This window comes from Lycorma delicatula, chromosome 10 (genome assembly GCF_047948215.1).
Source record: "Lycorma delicatula isolate Av1 chromosome 10, ASM4794821v1, whole genome shotgun sequence".
In the NCBI taxonomy this organism is placed as follows: domain Eukaryota; kingdom Metazoa; phylum Arthropoda; class Insecta; order Hemiptera; family Fulgoridae; genus Lycorma; species Lycorma delicatula.
In genome coordinates, this window is record NC_134464.1 from 9,440,120 (window position 1) to 9,460,091 (window position 19,972).

The following is a 19,972-nucleotide window of genomic DNA, read 5'->3' on the forward strand; positions in this document are numbered from 1 at the left end:
GGCTCTGAATCGTACAAAATACTGAAAGAAGCATTTAATGAAGTGTGTGTGTGTGTGTATAACAAGCAAAATGTTTTCATGTTTTTACTTTGAAAAAATTGTCATATTGGTGTGGTAGTTGGGGGAACTGCTACACAATACAGGTTGGATTACAGAAGAATAATGAATACTTTTTTTGCATTATGACAATGTATACCCAATACGACAATCTTTCAGCGTAATACTTTATATAAATTATTACAATACCTCTTACTGATCTCCCTCTTCCAGACCAAGCATTAAACTGTGCAGTACTGCCTGAAGAAATACCACGGCCACCTAGACAAGGAATGGAAAAAAGAATTAATCACTGTCAAGGTACTGATCGCTGTACTAAAATAATTACAGCAAAATAGTTAAGATATTGAAAAAAATGCTCTTTATCACATTCAAAAAACTATAATAAAAATGTTACATATCAGTTGAAAATACTCGTAGGTTGATTATCTTCTTATGAGGCATGTTTTTAAAGTAAGGTCCGTTTAGAAATAAAAACAAAATTGAAAAATATGAACAAACTTTATTTCTTGCACACATAAACTACATTTATTTAATATTTTTTTACAGTTCCACAGTTGCCTTCAACTTTTTCTGTGTTTCACGAGCTTCTTCATCTACTCTTCAAGAAATTCTGTCGCCAGTGAATTAAACCATGCAGTAAAGCAATTTCTCAACTTTTTGTCATTGTCAAACCTTTGTTAAAAGTGAAGAAAAAGAAAATAATCACTGGGAGCTAAGTCAGGGCTATGGGGTGAGTGGTTGTAGATTTTTCAACAAAGTTTATGACCAGGCATTGTCAAGCAAAACCAAATCCTGCCAATAGTACACATATCAGCATTCACAGTAGTTCTGCAATCACTAACTTGAGAAGCAAGACTGTTTTGTCCCAAAAAACAGTAGTCATAAATCAGCTTCCTAACTAAACATTTTCATTTGAACTTCTTTGATCTAGGAGATAACGAATACCACCATTGCACTAATTGCTGCTTTGTTTGACTTCACATAAGAAATCTAGGTTACATCTCCAATAATAATGTCATCAAACACTTCATCACTTTCTCATAACGCCACAACGGTTCATGCATTGCAGTAAGACATTTTTTCTTGTATGTGTCAGTTAACATCTTCCGCACCCAATCTTTATAGGCCAATTTTTCAGCCAAAAGTTCATACAACAATGAATAATCAATACATGAATATAAACAATACTTGATACATCAATTCGTACATAGTCGATTCCTCAACTTTTATTTGGCAATTCATCTGTTTCATCAATGGATGGCCACTACATGTTTCATCATGAATGTTCACTCGCCCTTCTCAAAATGAATGGCACCATTCATTTTGTAATACTTTATATCAGGCCATAGATGTCACAAATTTGTCTGTGAATTCAACATAATTTGTTTTTAATATAAATCGGATTTTTCCTTGTATTCACATATGACAGGATCACCAATTGTAGCACTCAATATAAATGAATGAATATAAACAACAAAACGGTTAACTACAGTTGCTAACAGCCCGACTATGGATTGACATAACTGAACTACCCAAGCACCATCTGTTTACATCACATATGTAGGTGGCAAATCTAAAACAGACCTTACTTTAAAAAACATACCTCGTGCATTGACATCTACATATTTATCTAAATAAAACATACAAAATTAGAATATTATTAATAAACAAATATATAAACTGATCACTCACCAGAAATTGAAGGATAATTATCTTCATTTAAAGCAGGAGGAAGGGTTGTTGTTAATTTTGATCTCTCAGTTATTGAACTCCAACAATTTGCTGGTGATCTCTCTGGAGGATCAACATTACCTGAAAATAACAATTAACTAACTAAAATAGTTTACATTTTATAAAATAAAAAGTAAAGCTAATAGAGGAGGTTCAGAATAATTCAGAGCACTGTTGCTTTACATTAGCTACCCTTGTCTTTCTTACGGTTGTAACATACATTTCAACCATTTAGCATCTGTGGTATTCGCAGTACTAAGCACATTGGATTTTTCCAAGAATAACGATGATATTTATTACACAGCCAGATCCTCTGATAAACAGGATTAAAGGTGCCAGAGTATAGGGTTGAAGAACATCTGCAGACTTCACGTACTGATATTCAACAATACATTCACTTCAGAGAAAAGGCGTTAAGATCTTCTTGCCCTAAAGGGCTTGGTATGGAATGTTTTCTTAGCTTGCCACACTATTTTTTTGAGATCTTGCATCAAGCCATCTGTAACCACTTGTTTAAGCAGCTAACCTACATACATGTTGAACAAAAAACAAATATAGCATCAAAACTGAAATTAAAATCCCAACTGAGAAATAAACATAATTGAAAAAAAATATATATGTTAAAACTGAGCTAAACATATTATTCTCATTCATACAAAAAAAAAACCTTTGTCGGCAATTTTGAAATTTATAGTTTCCTTCTGATAAAAACTAAACCCAGGACTTTATCCGCAACTTGAAATCTTATTTTTGAAGGCATCTTTTAAAATTGTACCTCAAGCTCTATTACTGCTTGACTAGGTCCCAAGTGAGACAGTGAACTACCTTGATAAAATGTCCTATATCACTGTATACACATTTTCTCTACCCATAACCGCTTTTTATTGCTTATGTGAATGTAAGTCAAAAAAAGTCACAGGGACTCAAGTCAGGTGAATAAGTTGGTTGAGGAACTACAGGAATGTTTTTCTTTGCCAAAATCTCATTAATTGAGAGTGCAGTGTGATAAAGTGCATTGTCATGATGCAGCATCCAGTTGTCTTTCATGGCTGGTTTCACGCAGGCAACTCTTTTCCGCAGTCCTTCAAGAATTTCTCAGTAAACATATTGATTTACAGTCTGTCCCATATACAAAAACTCCTTATGGACAATGGCATTACTATCGAACAAATTAGCATGGTTTTGATTACCGATTTGCTCATTTTTTATTTTTTGGGATGTAGTGAGTTTGAAGTGTGCCACTCCTTTGGTGTTCTGTTTCTGGGTCATACTCAAATCCAAGATTCATCACCAGTAATAACATTTTTTTAGAAAATCAGGATCAGTTTCAATTCACCCTAGAAGATTACGGCACACTTCCACCCTGTTGTTTTTCTGTTCAACAGTGAGGTTTTTTGGGACCAATTTTGCACAAACTTTTTTCACGTGCAATTCGTTTGTCAAAATTTGATGGACTGTGGTATGGTTCAGATTCAATTGTTCTGTAATAATACTGACAGTTAATCGCTGATCATACCATAACAAGTCTCTGATTCGCTCAACATTGTCGTCACTTTTAACACTAACAATCTTCCAGAATTGTCTGCAACTGATTCCTGGCCATCTGAAAATGCTTTAAAACACCTAAAAACTTGGACTCGTGACAGAGCATCATCTCCATAGGCCCTTTTCAATTTTGAAAAAGTTTCAGTAGCATTCTCACAGAATTTACACAAAACTTTATTGCACAATGTTGCTCATAATTAGTATCACTCATTTTTGTAACGTACAACAAAAACTCATTTTACGAAAAGTTTGTTTACATTTCATGTGGCAACAATAGACTAAAAATATTAATACCTAATATAAATTAGCTGTTCATATAACCACATGTTTACTGGTAACTTTACAGTGTTGCCACTTTGGCTGCCAAAAAAAAAACTAGTCTCATTACTTTATTTACAAACCTCATATACTGCACTGTCAAAAAAGAACCAGGAATTTTTAAATAAAATGCACAATTTTTATTTATTCATCAATATTTATTTTGTCGCCTTCAAAGTAGGCTCAATTTGATGCAACACACATACACCAGCATCTTTTCTAGTCTTTGAAACACTTTTTATATGCGCTTACCAGTGTGGCCTTCAGCTCCTTTCACAAATTTTGCTTTATGGCTTCAATTGAGTCAAAACGTTTATCAATTTAACTTCAGGAACAGACAGAAGTCACACAGGACCTGATCTGGTGAATATGACAGTTGATTAATGGTATTTATTGCAGTTTTGGTTTTAAATTCGGTCACAATTGTTGCTCTATGTGATGGTGCATTATCGTCATGTAAAATCCACAAATTTTTCTTACACAAATCTGCCTGTTTCTGATGGATTTTCTCATGCAAATACTTCAATATGGGCAAAGAGTACTCTTTACTAACCGTCTGTCTCTCTGAAATGATTCGTGATGCACCAAACCACAAATATCGAAGAAAATAATAGGCATCACCAAGACTTTTGAAAAACTTTAACATGTTTTTTTCAGTTTTGTCGTCTTTTGTCCTCGACTCTGATGACTGTTGACTTGTTTGCATGTCAAAATTGTAGACCCATGTCTCGTCACCTGTTATGATGAACGTGGGATCAGTATTGGCGCAATCCAGTATGTCTAAAGAGATCTGCTCACATAACTGTTTTTGAAGAAAATTGAGCTCTTTTGGAACAAGCCATGCAATGATGCATCTCATGCCCAAAATATCCACCAAAATCAAATGTGCAGACTCGTGAAAGATGTTGAGGTCATGAATTATCTCTCTTAGACTGGAATGGTGATTATCGAGCACAATTTCCTTCACCTTTTTGATGTTTTCATCAGTTGAAGGTTGTTCAGAATGAGGCATGTCTTCGATGATCTCTCTGCCCTCCTTCAATACTTTGTACCACTTGTAAGCAGGTGTTTTTGATAAAACTAATTCACCATAAGCCTTTTTTAACATTTTTAGCGAATCGTTGCACATTCCATTCGCAACACAAAATTTAAAGCAAAATCTTTGTTCACTGTGAAAATTGTGATGCAAACAAAATGGTAGGCGAATATTACAATTAATTACAGTGCTACCACGTTACACAAAAAAAATATTTTTAAAAAATTATTAGTGCGGCCCTTTTAAAATACAATTTTGTAGTACTTTCTTGACACAATGTAAAATGAAAAATGCTAAGTATAGGTGTGAAAAAAACTATGTTTAAAGAAAAAAAAATTAATATAGTAAATGATTCAATAACATCTACCTAAAAACTTTCTCACTCACTTTTAATATACTTATTTGATTGTTCTTGCCACTTTCATTAACAGTTCTGCAAGTTCACCTTTATAAGTGTCTTTAGATATTAGTCGTAGCCTTCTCAATGCTCTGAATCGATTCAAAACGTTTACCTTTAAGGCTATTTTGACTTGGACAAGAGCTAGAAATTGCACAGTGCCAAATCTGGTGATTAAGATAAATGAGAACACACTGTAATGTTTTTATTTGATAAAAATTGCTGTTATCAGATGCGATGAGTGACACACAGCATTATCAAGATGGAGGATGAAACTGTTTGGCCATTTCTAAGTTATTTTCAACACATACAATTTTTAAACATTAATATGTAATTAAACTCAAGAATTTCCTTAATAGCCAATTGCCGTATGATAAAATCAATCTGCTAACTCTTTCAACATTATCTTCACACTTTAGAGGAAGGACATATTGATGATCTCTTCTAGTCTTCAATCAATTTACAATCATTATGAAATCTCTTAAACTATTCTTAAACCCGCTTCATGGTCACTTCCAACTTCAACAATTCACAATTATTTAGAACTTTCTTTGAACTTGAAACAATATTTAATGTATATGTGACAATTGCGATCCATGATTTACGACACTTTAGGCACATCTTCTCTTAACTGTAACTCACAACTGATTGGGCATCTAAACATCTTGAATTTCATCAGAAAACATTAGTAAGGTTTGACATGTCACTTCCCATTTTCCTAACAGTTAGATGGCACTCGGCAACAGCATTTACCATACCTCGTACGTTATTCCAGAATATTTTGTTATAATTTTAATTTTTCCACTTACACCTTTCCTTCTTTATAATCTCCATTTAGCAGTTTTGCTTCTTCACAATGGATTTTTTATGAAAGATTAAGCAAACAAACATGTAAGTTAAAATTATAAATAGAAATTTGCTGTCTGTCAATGAAATAAAATGAATTGTTAATATTAGAATCTGATAAATAATTATTGTTTTTACACTAAATTTAAACGATTCATTCTGAATAATTTGAAATTTATTACTTCTCTACTTTAAAATGTGGAGAGCAAAATTCTTCATAGGAATGACAGATTCAAACTTTAAAAAGCACGCTTTCATGTATATTTTTTCAAGTATATAAATATAAGAAACAAAATTCTAACTTTTCTTATCATAATAATTGGGAAAATAAAGACATAGCTTCTAGTCTAGAAAATACATTAATTTTAGAAACAGTAGGAATAAATTTAATCTCTAACTCTTCTGAAAATACGCGTAATAAAATACACCAATGAAGGTGTAATTAATGAACAAGTAAAATTTGAACAAGATGTTTGTATTAAATTTAAAAGTTTTAAATTTTTGTTAAATACCAGAAATTTTAGGTTCCTCAGCACACACATATCCACCAGTTTCCCCAGAATTGAAATCATCAAACCCAGGAGGGGCTGCTCGAAGTAATCCCTTTGACACAGTATTCTTGTAAGGCTGAAATAATTTATAAATAGATCATCAAGTAATGCTACAGATCAAGAGAAAACTTCCAACCTATTATAGGCCACTTTAAAGTTACTTAAGAATACCTATCTGGGCACGAAGGATTGACTGTCCTTCTCATCTGCCAGTCTTAACTACTTAGAAATTGTTTGCTCCAATTAGAAAATTAAAACCTTGTACTCTTCTATATTTATATGAATAATGCATACAATCTTTATCTAATAAATTAGAGCAGCAAATCAGTGTTTAATCTCGTGTAAATCTGCCTACTTTTAGAACTCCATGAATTAACTACAACTGAAACTTAGGGAAAGATGATATGATCTGAGTTACAAACTTTGTAACTTTGAGTTGTGAGCTATCATGTTTTTATTAAATTAAAGTTCAAAGAATTATATTTAATAAAAGAAAAAATTGACTGACTAATTAAAAAAAAGACAAATATTTTTACTTTAAAAATGGAAAATTTATAAAAATAATAATGTGATGGGAGTTCTGAATTAAATAAGTATTAAAGCTAAGTTCAAAAAGTACTTATGTATCTTTAATAAAAAATAATCTGTTTCTATATTTTTATAAGATCAGTAATTTAAAATCTTTCACAACTTTATGCAAACAAGTAAGTGAAAAAGTACTATACTAAAATACACTACAGTTACTATTCACTTGTGAAAGAGAATTTTCAATGATGGATTTCATAAAACTTTTACACGAGTACATGATTAAAAGGGTACAAGATATACCCATTAAAACATGTTACATGATTAGTCAGTAGGGTGCAAATACAGTATATAACTTATGAAATTTTATTTGGCATATAATAACAAGTTTCAAGTAACAGTGCATAATTTCACCAATAAAACAGTAAAGAAAAATGGCTGACATCAAATTAGTAATAATTCGACTTCATGAAACACAATTTTGATTGTATATACTTTATTAAAATAAGTAAAATAGCAAAAGAATTAAAAAATTGGTTATGTTTGATTGACACGTTATAAATAATGCTCCTCTATTAACTGGTATACATTATTTTACACAATTATAAATTTTTCAGATTTTAACATGAAAATAAGTCTATAATTCTATAAGCAATGAACAATAACTAACCTAGATTGATGTAGGCATGAAAGCAACTGACCCTTCTAGCTCAGACTGCTCAACTTGGCAGTCTGAGCTAGAAGAAGAGTTAGTTAGTATTGATTTGCTATGAGCTAAATTAACCTTAATTTCTATGAGGGTACTACTACAAAGCTACTACGTATGTTTTAATAATCAGCAATTGTTTAAGTATGCTAAAGTTAATGGATTTTATAAATAACATTGCTAAGACTCTAGCAATTATATTTTATCCAAAAATGTTTCATTATCTTTTCTTGATGATAAAAATTTGAGAATGAGTGTGTGTATATTTTTTTTGGGCGAAAAACATTTTCGTGTTATCATCACCTGGAAATTAAAAATGTGAAATATAAAAATAAAATATAAAATCTAATAAGACAATAAAATAAAAATGTAAAGTAGAAATTTAAAACCAAAATTAAAACACAAACTAAAATAATTCAAAACAAAGACAAAATAAAAAAAACTAATATATTTAAATATAAAAATATACAACTACCATACAAAAAAGAAAATTTCAAGAACACTATTAAAAAGTAAGTAAAACACTAATACTTTGGAGAAATAAAAATACCCGAACCAAAACTTCTTTATTATTGCCCAGGATTGGGGTAGGTTTGCCTTTATGAAAAGAGAAGCTCGTTTTATCCTTGAAATGTCCTGAAAAGATCACCACAATATCATTGTTCAGAAGAGAGTGACAGTGGGCTCTTGGTGAGTGAAGATGTGTTTTCAGTTCTCAGTGGATTATCGATTTCACAAAATGGATGAAAAAATGGAACAAGTTTTTGTCAAATTTTGACAAAACTGGGAAATCAACTTCGAAGACATATGAACTCTTAAAAAAACAGCTTTCATAGATAGTGTCTGAGTTGGTCAAATGTTTTCATCTGGTTCAATAGATTTAGAGATGGCCGCAAATCAGTCAAAGATGACCCCAGTCTGACCAGCCTTCCATTTCAAACACGATGAAAACATTAAGAAAGTTTGCGATTTAGTGCGCTCTGACAATAGACTTACAATTAGGGAGACGGTTGATGAACTAAATTTGAATTTCTGCACACTTCAGTCAATTTTAACAGAAGATTTAAACATGCACAAGAATACATGAAATCAAATTCAAAATTGTTATCAGACCAGTAGAAATAACACCCACTTGAAGTGTCCCAAGAACCGATTAATGAGACCAAAACTGACCCAGATTTGTACAGGTGACAAATCATGGGTTTACGGTTATGATCCAGAAACAAAGGCACAATCATCACAGTGGAAGGGCCCAAGCTCTATGACCGAAAAAAACGCAACAAAGTTGTTTGAATGTGAACACAATGTTGGTGGTTTCCTTCAATTCTGCAGGTATGTGCGTCATGAATTTGCCCTTAGTTAGGCGGCAGTCAACAAGTAATATTACAAGTGTCTTTCAATGTTTGTTCAAAATGTGTGGAAGAAAAGCCTGCATTCTGGTAAGATAAGAACCGGGTCCCCCACCGTGACAACGTAATGGCTCATCATGCATACTTGATCACAGAATTTTTGGCCAAATTCCCTGTGCTTTACAACCCCTCTATCTCCTGATAACTTCTACCAGTTTCCTAAATTGAAACTTTCACTGAAAGGAAACCACTTGACTCAATGAGGACATCCAAGCAAATACAGAGAGGGTTCTTAACTTCCTTAAGAAAGAAAATTTCCAGGAATGCTTCCAAAAGTGGAAATACCTTTTGGTGTCAGTGTGTTCAGTCAGAAGCGGACTACTTTGAAAGAGATCCATAACAACAGCCTGTAAGTACTGCCATTTTGAAATTACAAGCCCAGTCTTAAAACTTTCCAGTCGCACCTAGTATATATACTTTGCATAACTTTTAAAGTAAGATCTGTTTTGAATTTGCCGTCTATAATTGGAAAAGTTTTGTTGAAATTTTTTCATCTACCCTATGCCCTGATTTAGCTTCCAGTGGTTATTTTCTTTTTTGTGACCATAAACAGTGGCTTGAGGTTTAACAACATGACAAATTGAAAAGTGGTATTACTATGTAGTTTAAGTTACTGGAGATGGAATTTCTTGAAAAGGAAATGATGAAGCTAGTGAATGCCGTGAAAAATGTGTTTGAAGTTGAAAGCAGCTATGTAGAAAAATAGTAAATAAAAGTACATTTTTATGTGTAATTAAGTTTATTTGTATTTTTCAGTTTTGTTTTTATTTCAAAATAGATCTTACTTTGAAAACATGCCTCATACTTATATACATACAAGTATGAGGCATATACAATATACTATACTATATATGCCTCATATTATATATAAGTATGAGATGTATATATATAGAATTTTCAAAATAAAAGATAATATCTTAACAAAAAAAAAAAATTATCTACCTCTCGTAATTTTAATTCTGAGAAACCATCAACTACTTTCTGATGAATACTAGATGCAGCAGATGATGATGATGCAACGTCTTGATTTTCATACTATATAAAAAGGGAAAAGAATAACAGTACAATATTAGTTAATTGATCATTTAAAATATTTACCGCTGATGTTTCTTGTGTACTATTAGCACAACTATAAACGATGTTACCCAATAATGGTGGTAATAAAAACAACAGAATATTATTTATACATTTAAAAAATTTTTTGATGTAAATAAATTCTAATTATGTGTAGTTTGGCACTAATTCTAACTACAGCCAAAATATACTCTACACAGATGAGAAGTGTATCTAAGTATAGTGTAGAACTTTTTAAAATGAAGTGTTTCTTCTTAAATTTCATGTTATATGAATTCTACAGTAATAAGTTTATTTTCAAAAAAATCTGGTAGAATTGCATATTATGAAAATTAAACAAAAAAATGAAAATTCAAAATGGTGAAAATTATCCCTATCCTTTTTCTAATTTTGCTCAAAATTTATTGCCATTAATTCCCCATACATAGAAATTTAAAACATAGAAATTTAAAAAAAAATTACTATGAGCCAATCTGGAGGTATTAATCAAAGCAGAGGCCAACACATGTACTCTGTATATACATACATCTGGAAATTTCTCCAGCTTTTTGGGCTTTTTTTTTTTGGACTAAGGGAATCCTGAAATGTCAACATTTGCAGAAATCTGATATCCAAAATTTTGACAGAATGATATACTTTCCCTTCATAGCTATTCTGTTACATTTCCAATAAGCTACAACTGGGAAATTAAAAAAAATTTTGCTGTGAACTAATATTCTTACACGCACGCGCACGCGTACACACACACATACAGTACAAAACTTAATTATTTGCATTTTAGTTTGTTTTTCTTAAGTTTTTTTTTTTAACAATTTGTGAATAAAAATTATATTCAATAAAAAATTATTTATTTTAGCAATATTTTCTCATATTTCATAGAGCTCAAATTGAAAGATTGTTGAAGCACTGAACACAGTTTTCATCCTGCATTAATGAAGGTATTACAAGACAGTATTAGTACCACCCTCATAATTTTTACTTGTTGCATAAATTTGGTACAACGGTACAACTTACAACGGCAGGAAAACTAACTTTAATAATGTTTCATGCATGATCATCTGATGCTGAGGGATTTAAGTTTATAAAGAACAGGTTGTAAAGTTTGCTAAGTACATACACAAAATAGTACCTTACTAGTTCAAGATCAATATGAAACTTTTATCATACATGTTTTGCACTGGAGTAGTTCAATAATAAGTAATTTACACTCAAATGAATGCTCACAAAAAAACCGCTTATGAAACCAAAGTAAATATCTCTTTTTGGGTTTAAGTAAAAGGGGGTAATGCCTGAGACATGACAAAAAAAAGTTGGATTATACATCCGGAGAAATATAAATTACATGAAAAATTTCATTTAAATTTGATTATTTTTTTAATTATTTACTTTTACAGTTAAAAAATAACTACTCCCATATCTTTTTTCTACCTTAACCAAATGAAGGTCAATGACAATTTTGGAGATAATGAAGAAATTCATGTTAAGAGGAAAGGAAAAGTCATACGTCAGAAGTTATAGAATTCTGATAGTTACATAATACAATTTCAAATACATGGAATAAAATAGAACTCATAAACAGAGTGGTTTAAACAAGGACAACCTTCATGAAAAAACATTAGCTAATATCAAATAAATACTATGAATTAGAAAGAAATTATTTTAAAAAATGTGTGTTAAGTGTAGCAGTTATTGTACAGCAAAATATTTTTACAACTGGATATGAGAGGAAAAATGGACATCTAGAAAGGAAAAGAGACCGTCTCATCATCATGAGAAAATGGTTTTCGTAGAAAAATTTAATATTAAATATAAATAAACATTCAGCACCTCACTTATTTTGGTTTCTCTTTTTTTTTTAAATTCTTTGAAAGAAGAAATTCTAGCCACCTCCAAATCTATAATACTAAAAATAAAGGGCAGTTTTAAAATAGCCTTCATGTACATAATGACCTTCCTCAGTATCTAAAGGATAAAACAAATGACAAGAATGTATAATTCCTACAAGACATACACTACTTAAGGATTATCCATGTACTACTGACAGGTATCACATATGTACCTATGTATATTGTACATGGGTGATTTCTGTTATTACATTAACAAAGTTTACATTTTTACCATATTTTTACAAAAGGCGTTTGAAGTGAGAGCCCTATTGAGCGATGCACTTTTTTTTTATACAGTCACCTGGCATAGAATGTCAATGTCATAGATTTCTTGTTGAACTTTTACCCGGTTCATCGATGGTGTGCTGATTTAATTCATAAACTCTATCCTTCAAATAGTCCTGAAGAAAAAGTTGTAACTAGACAAATCTGGAGAATGCGGAGGTTGCCGCCCTCTCCTGAGAGTTCACTTTGTAAATATCATATGAATATATAACAGTGAGTTATCTGATGTGTAATATGTTAACAGCATATAAGGCTTTGAAAATGATACATACACTTCTATACAGACGATCCAGGGTTTGACAGAAACAACTCCCTGATTTTCCACTGCTGCTGGTGGAGTGCTAATAGCACAGGGTATGGTGTCGGCACGCCATTTTGTAGCAGATATCTTGCCATTTTAGTTACATTTTAGTTAGTAGGGTGGTGAGCATCACGTTTCATTATTGAAATGTATTTAAAAATGGTGATTGTTATCAACATGCAGTGATTATTTCATTCACGCTTTCAGCTACATTGACATGCCATAGTATTTGATGAAACAATTCATTTATGGGTATCCAGTTTTACAGATACTGGTTCAGCTTTGAAGAAGAAACCACCAGGTAGGCCACGAAGCGTTCAAACACCCGAAAATATTGAAGCAGTGAGACAAGCAGTTACACAATCTCCATATTACTCAACTCTTAAATACGATTCTTTGTTACAAATTTCTGATCGGATTATAAGAAGAATTTTACATGCGACTTACAGTTTCATCCTTATAAAATGATGGTCATGCAGCAGCTAAATGAATGTGACTGTATTAGCAGTATTGCTTCTTGCCAGGCTATTCTGGAAAACATTCCGATGAACTTGATTGTGCTATCATGTAATGAAGCCCATTTTCATTTATCGGGTTGTGTGAACAACAAAACTTTCAATATTGGGAAGAAAATAATCCCTTAAAATTTCATGAGTGCTCTCAGTACTCTGAGCATGTTACAGTTTGGTGCACGATTCCTGAATTTTGAATAATAGGGTCATACTATTTTGAGGAAGAAAGGCAGTTGGTTACAGTAACTTCCAAGAACCCTCGATCATTTAAAAGCTGCTATCCATCAACAAACCATTGCAATACCTTATGAAATGGCAAAAAAAAATAATAAAAAATTTCAGATTCAAATTAAAGACCTGTATAGATAATGAAGGGTGGCATATAAACGATATAATTTTTTAAAATTAATAAAAGGTAGTGAAAATAAATGGCAAACACTCTTCTTTCAAAATATATTTAATTTTTTATAATCTTGTCGTAATGTCTATTTTATTTATGTTTCAGATAAGGGAGATTTTCTGCCAGACCCTTTATATCGGCCTCTATATGATTACCCCAAACAGCACATCAAAAACTATTTTGTTTTTGAAGAGGACACTTTCAGGATTTTCAGTCGTGGAGCTATGCGAATTAACATGATAGTCTGGTAATCATCATGGTAATCTGTCCATCGACAATGTTTTTAAGAAGCCAGTCGCAATAGTAAGATGTTTTGATTTGTGTGTTCTCTTAAATTGTTGCACAATTGTACGCAAAATGGTTTCAAATTTAAATCGTGAAGAATCTTAAAATATGTATTTTACACAGTTTTGTTGTGATAATTTAATATAGATTTTTTCAAACCAGCAGAAATTCTTCTTTGAATATCAGCTATGGCCTCACTTATATAGTTTTCAATTTGAAACCGACCCAGTATACAAAATTTTTTAACTTAACTGTGTACGCTACTATTTACTGGGATACTAGAATCAGGAAATTTTTTTACAAATATTTGATCATTTTTTGAAAGGATCCAGAACCGCAAAAAGCTTCCACTATAACAAGTCTTACCTTGATTGAATAAGGTATTTTAAAAAAAAAACAACTGCAAAGAATAAAATTAAACTGCACTGAAGAAAATTAATCACAATAACATACACGACCAACAGCAGCACTAGTAATAGGAGGGTTGAAGATGACACTCAAATAACTACAGTTTGAGCTCGGTTTGGCTTTAAGTCGCTCTTCTGATACGGTTAACACATTTGACAGTTCTACATTAATATATTAATTAAGCTGTTGCTCTATTTTAAACAGTTTTTTTAATGACAAATATCATTAATAGTATAATATATATTAAAAGAAATTTAGCTTAACGTACAAACTTTGTTGAATTTTTACGAGATCGCCAAGCAGTTCTATACTTTCCATGTACATCAGCTGATTTAGGACAATGAAAACCAGGTCTCATGTTTATATTGAGATCATGACAACAGTGATCACAAATCAAGAATATCCAAGCTTGAACAGTAGACAAACTACAAAACTGCACTACATCCTCATCTTCATGAAACTAAAAAAAAAAAAAAAAATTCAGTAAAAATCACAGTGGATAGCTGTTTATATGGAATAGTGAAAGACATAAGTATCAGAACGTACAATGTTGAAGACAACAACTGATGAACATGGCTTACAGTGAAAAAGTAAATGTGCAAGGATTTTTATAGCAAACAACCAAGAGGACAGTAAAATATGTTTACTAAACAAGAGTATTTTTTTAATTTACAAAAGAAAAAAAAATTATTTCTCAAACAAATATTAAACATACTAAATGCTTATATCTTATAAATGAAAACAATACAGCTACAAATAAAAAACTCATAATACAATTACTGCCGTTAATAACATTGATACAAGTAGTTTAAAAGTAAGGAAATTTTGAAAACTAAAAGAAATTTTATTTCTGTTAACAATTATTCAATAAATTCAAAATTACTAATTTTTTTAAACAAAATTTCTGAGTAGGTGTAAACATTTGTCTTAAGTTGACACTAGTATCAAAATACCTATTGTATTAAGTTTGCAAACAATCAGTCAGCCAAGTTATTGCTCATTTTCTGTTTCTTTATCAGATGTAAAAACTCCCTAAGAAAAAAGGTCACAAGGTGCAATGTCAGCACTGAAATAAAAATGTTCACGCAATTCCTAATCCACTTATTCAATATTTGGACATGTTCTACCTGCAGCATGTGGGAGTTACACTGTTGTGTAAAAGCTTGGTGCTTTAGATCAAAATCAAAATTTTTATGATGAATGTCTTTTGAAAACTTTTAAACTTTTGAAACGGTTCATGTTTAATGATCTGTGGATATCAAATAATGTAATTCATTTGCTTAAAAAATGGCATTTATAAAAAAAAACCACAAATTCAAATAATTTATAAAAAAAGTTGGTCTAGCCATCCAAAGAAAATATATAAAAATATCAAATTTACAATATATTTCAATTTCATAACATTTTTTAATGAACATTCACTGCCTACATCTTCTGACAAATTTTAATGGTGTAAATAATAGTTTCTATAATTCCAACTTAAGTACTGTTTGATATTGTTATTTATAACATGAAACCAAATTATCTTTTATTCTGTTTTTGTATTTCATTAAATAAATTAAGTGTGACTGGTTTGATAAAACTACAACACATATTTATTTTAAAATTTCACAAAAATATTTTTTTTCAGTTTGAAGTACACTATAAATTTGGTCAGAGGCAAAAAAAGTAAATTATTCTAATCAGAAGCAGCCCTTCAAGAATCATCTCCTTCTTTTACTCTCCAATCATCTTTCGTCCTTAGATAGCACCGACAGATCTCAATCTGTGGCACCATGCTTACACCTAGTAGTAGCCTCATAATGGGGATGGGAACTGCTTAACTCATAATGGGTTAACTCATAATGGTATAATCTGAAAATACCATTTCCTATCTGTGGAGAGGGGTTTAGCCAAGACATCTGCAGGGGATAAAATAGCATGACTAAATCCATTAAAATACTTTATAAGTAATGAAAACGTATTACTTACCTTGCACGCTATACCTCTGGTATAATTAAACACATCTTTCTCTAATTCACTTTCAGCAATTGACTGAGTAGGAAACATATTTTTACCATCTGAATTACAGGCATTTCGTAATTCATAGAATAATTTACCTAACATATATACTCTAAACAAATCTGGTTCTTCACCTGGAAAAAAAACAAATTAACTTTTAACAAGAAAAATTTATTTAGTTTTTTATCATGACTATCTACAAAAATGAGGGGAGTCCTAAAAATTGAAGTTTCTGGAAAAGTCAAAAAACAAATTCAAAGAGATTGGAACCTAACTTGAACACAATAATATAAATCTATATGTTTCACTGCCATCCCCTCTCACTCTCTATGTGCATGTGTGTATGTCTATATGTATGTGTGTGTGTATATATATATATATATATATATGTGTGGATGGATGCATTTGCATGTGTACATATATAACCATTACTGTAGCAGTTCAATCAAAACTGATGTTGATTTATATAATTGATTTTATACAATTATACGTTCACTAACAGTTGTAGTAAAAAGTTAACATTCATGAATACTAAGTCTCTCTTATTAATAGAAAAATCATAATACTCTTAAGTAGTAGATAATTTTCAAAATTTGTAAAATGGCAGTTTTACCTTCTATATAAGTCCACTTCTGTTTTCTGGGATCAGAAATGTAAAAATTAGGTATATATTGCTTCAATTTTTGATAAAATTATATTTTAAGAATGATATACAACATTTTAGATTTTTCTCTCATCCTAGTATAAATTCAAGCTGCTGGACTAGTTCTTCATATCTGGCAGCCAAACTACTAATCGATGAAAGAATAACACAACTAACAGACTGCTTAATGTCTTATAAAAAAAAGAGAAGAAAATGGTGCTTAACTAAAACATAATTTTTACCATGATTTTCACAGAGCTCTTTCAGAACACCTTTTACAGCTTTATCACTTGAATTTGTATTAACATTTTCAGGCATAGTATAAAGAGGTGGAAGTTCACCAGTCATTCCTTCAGGCTGTAAAATAGAAAAGAAATGTGCATATAAGTAACATAATAAGGTGAATAATTCATGAAACAAAGATGGCTGAAAAAATAACAACCTATGAAAAAATTGCAGAAGACACGTACAACACATTTTTTTAAGTCTGTATAAAATTAAAAATATCCAAGAAACTAAAATCTATTTAAAAACATATATCCAACACATATACTCAACCAAACAAGCTATGTTAATCTGCAGGAATCAAATCTATTTCTGTTCAGAATGTATTAATGGTTCATTTTCAGTACAGCTGAACGCACACCTCCCTACCAGGTTTCTCTGTGGACTGCACTGACAAGAAGCAAATCAACAACTATAAGCCAGCATCTAGTCCTATGGGGCTCTATTAGGACATGTATGGTACATTGTTTGTATTCCTAACACATGTCTACTGCTAAGTGTGGTCATCCAAACTCCTAATAGTTGCAGAAACGATGCCTAAAGTGACAGAAGTCACTTCTGTAGATTGCTAGCTACCCTCCTATCTGCATTTACAAAGGTTGTGGTACAAGATCTGGAATTGTTCATCTATCATCTATTGGCATCCCAGCTATCTCTAAAATTCCACTGGAATTGAAGACGTTTGATTCTCAATTGAAAATGGATAGTGGATTAATAATCAAACCTCTTCAATTCCAGTGGAATTCTACCAAGATGACAGATGTTCTCCAGAAGATAGATTCATTTAGGAACCACCAACCATAGATTTTGGGTCTAGCAAACCATATTTTGGTGTGCCTATTCCACATCTTCCACACTCACCAGATTTGGTGACCTACAATTTTCACTTCTTTTCATAATTAAAGAGGGATATTAAGGATCAAAGTTCCAAAACATGTTAAAAGTAAGCAGATACCATATATAAAGTTCACATCATAGTCGGATAATACAATTTATAAGGTTATTCATTTTATTACGGATGCTGTACTGAAGAATGCAAATGAGGTCATCTATCAAGAAAGACCACCATCATTCTTTACTGACAATAAGAAAACTGGTTCACTGTGTTCAACAAAAATGTGGATCTGTAAATGGAACTATGTAAAAAAGATAAATAAATATAAGTTTTTATAGTAAATAGAAAGTACTTTTATGCTATATTTGTTTCAATTGACTCTCTCTTTTTTCATTTGTAAGTTATGAACATTACATTTCAACCACTCCTCATATAGTTTTTTCTATTAATGTTTTATAACTTTTTTTTTTTAAATAGAATTATAAACACACACACACACACACACACACACACACACACACACACACACACACACACACACACACTCATATTTACCTGAACGAAAGTTCTAATTCTATTTAAAATCTAGGGGACAAAAAGATCAAACTTGCTAGCGATACAAAAGTAATGAATGTAAAGAAAACTTAATTTTTTATAAAATGTTTTCATTAATCTAGAGAAGATAAAATTTTTCAAAAAATTATTTTAATTTTAAAAAACCTTATTATTTTAAACTTTTATTTTAATATATTTACCTTAATAAAAGATTTTATGCTATTAAAAAGTTTATTCATATCTGTTTCTCCTTTATCCCAATCTATAGGCGTCTTATGAGTATTATTGATGTGTTCTGTTGCAATAAATCTATAACCCAATGGTAAATTTCCTGTGAAATAGAACATAAAGAAAAGATTTACTGTAATGCAAAGTAATTTTCACAACATAACGAAAAATCTTTTATACTTCTAATATAACTTACTGCTTTTATTATATACTGAACAGAAATTATAATACAATTTATCCCCATCCATTAACATCAGGACAAGGGTGAAAATACACTTTCAGTTACTATAATTTAGTTGTACAATATCCTGTTACATAAAGTATTCTTAAATTAAAGGAAACATAACCTTTTAATGCGATGAACATAGATTAAATCAATTTTTTTTTCCAACAAAAGTGAAAATAATAATCACCAAATAAATGAATGAAATATATTACATCAAACCATAGTATTTTCTTTTCCATCAATGTATAAAACATGAGATTACATATTATTCCAAATACATAAACTCCTACTTTTTTATTGCTTCTTCCATCTTCAGATTTTTCACCCGGTTTTTTACATCCTCTACAAAGCTGAATGCACAGCCATTTTCTTCTAATCCTATTTCCTTGCCTACACAATTTTGTTCATCTAGAATTCCTCTCTTTTCTGTGACAGATAAAATAGTAGAAGATTCAAATTTATATTCAGTTGTTGCAATTTCTATGACAAAATTATGTTTTGCCTAATTAGATTGCTTCAATCTTAAGTACAAGGGTTTCATTTATTTGCCCCGCACACGTGTTCATGTGTTGTTAAACAATTAATTGGAGACTACAATGCTCAACTAGGCACAGAAAGACACACTGAAGTCAACAGAAGAAGAATTCAATAAAACACAGTCAAGAGACTATTACAAAACCTTATAAAATCAGCTCCAAAAAAATGAAACCCCAACCCTACTAATAAAGAATGAAAATAGTTAACCGGCTCATAACAATAAAGATAACATGGAAATCCAAGCTAATTACTTCAACAAACTCCTAAATTGTGAAGAACTGACAGAATTCCTAAACTTCAACACAAACCCCAATAACAACACCACCAGAAAAAATCAACCCTCCCAAAATAAAAGAAGTCTACCAAACACTGGGTGAGATGAAGAAT

At 31.0% G+C, this 19,972-nt stretch overlaps 1 protein-coding gene across 3 annotated transcripts in view; it reads right to left on the minus strand.

Moving 5' to 3' along the window:
• The window catches only part of mael (germ-plasm component protein maelstrom), a 73,717-nt gene that overhangs the window by 8,781 nt on the left and 44,964 nt on the right, over positions 1–19,972 (minus strand). For all 3 annotated transcript variants that reach the window (XM_075377543.1, XM_075377544.1, XM_075377542.1), the window contains 8 exons: positions 18,795–18,925; positions 17,162–17,276; positions 16,247–16,410; positions 14,544–14,735; positions 10,067–10,159; positions 6,446–6,560; positions 1,753–1,872; positions 247–318 (listed from right to left, as the gene is read on the minus strand). In XM_075377543.1, coding sequence (XP_075233658.1) covers positions 247–318; positions 1,753–1,872; positions 6,446–6,560; positions 10,067–10,159; positions 14,544–14,735; positions 16,247–16,410; positions 17,162–17,276; positions 18,795–18,925 — 1,002 coding nt within the window. The remainder of the gene's footprint in view (positions 1–246; positions 319–1,752; positions 1,873–6,445; positions 6,561–10,066; positions 10,160–14,543; positions 14,736–16,246; positions 16,411–17,161; positions 17,277–18,794; positions 18,926–19,972) is intronic.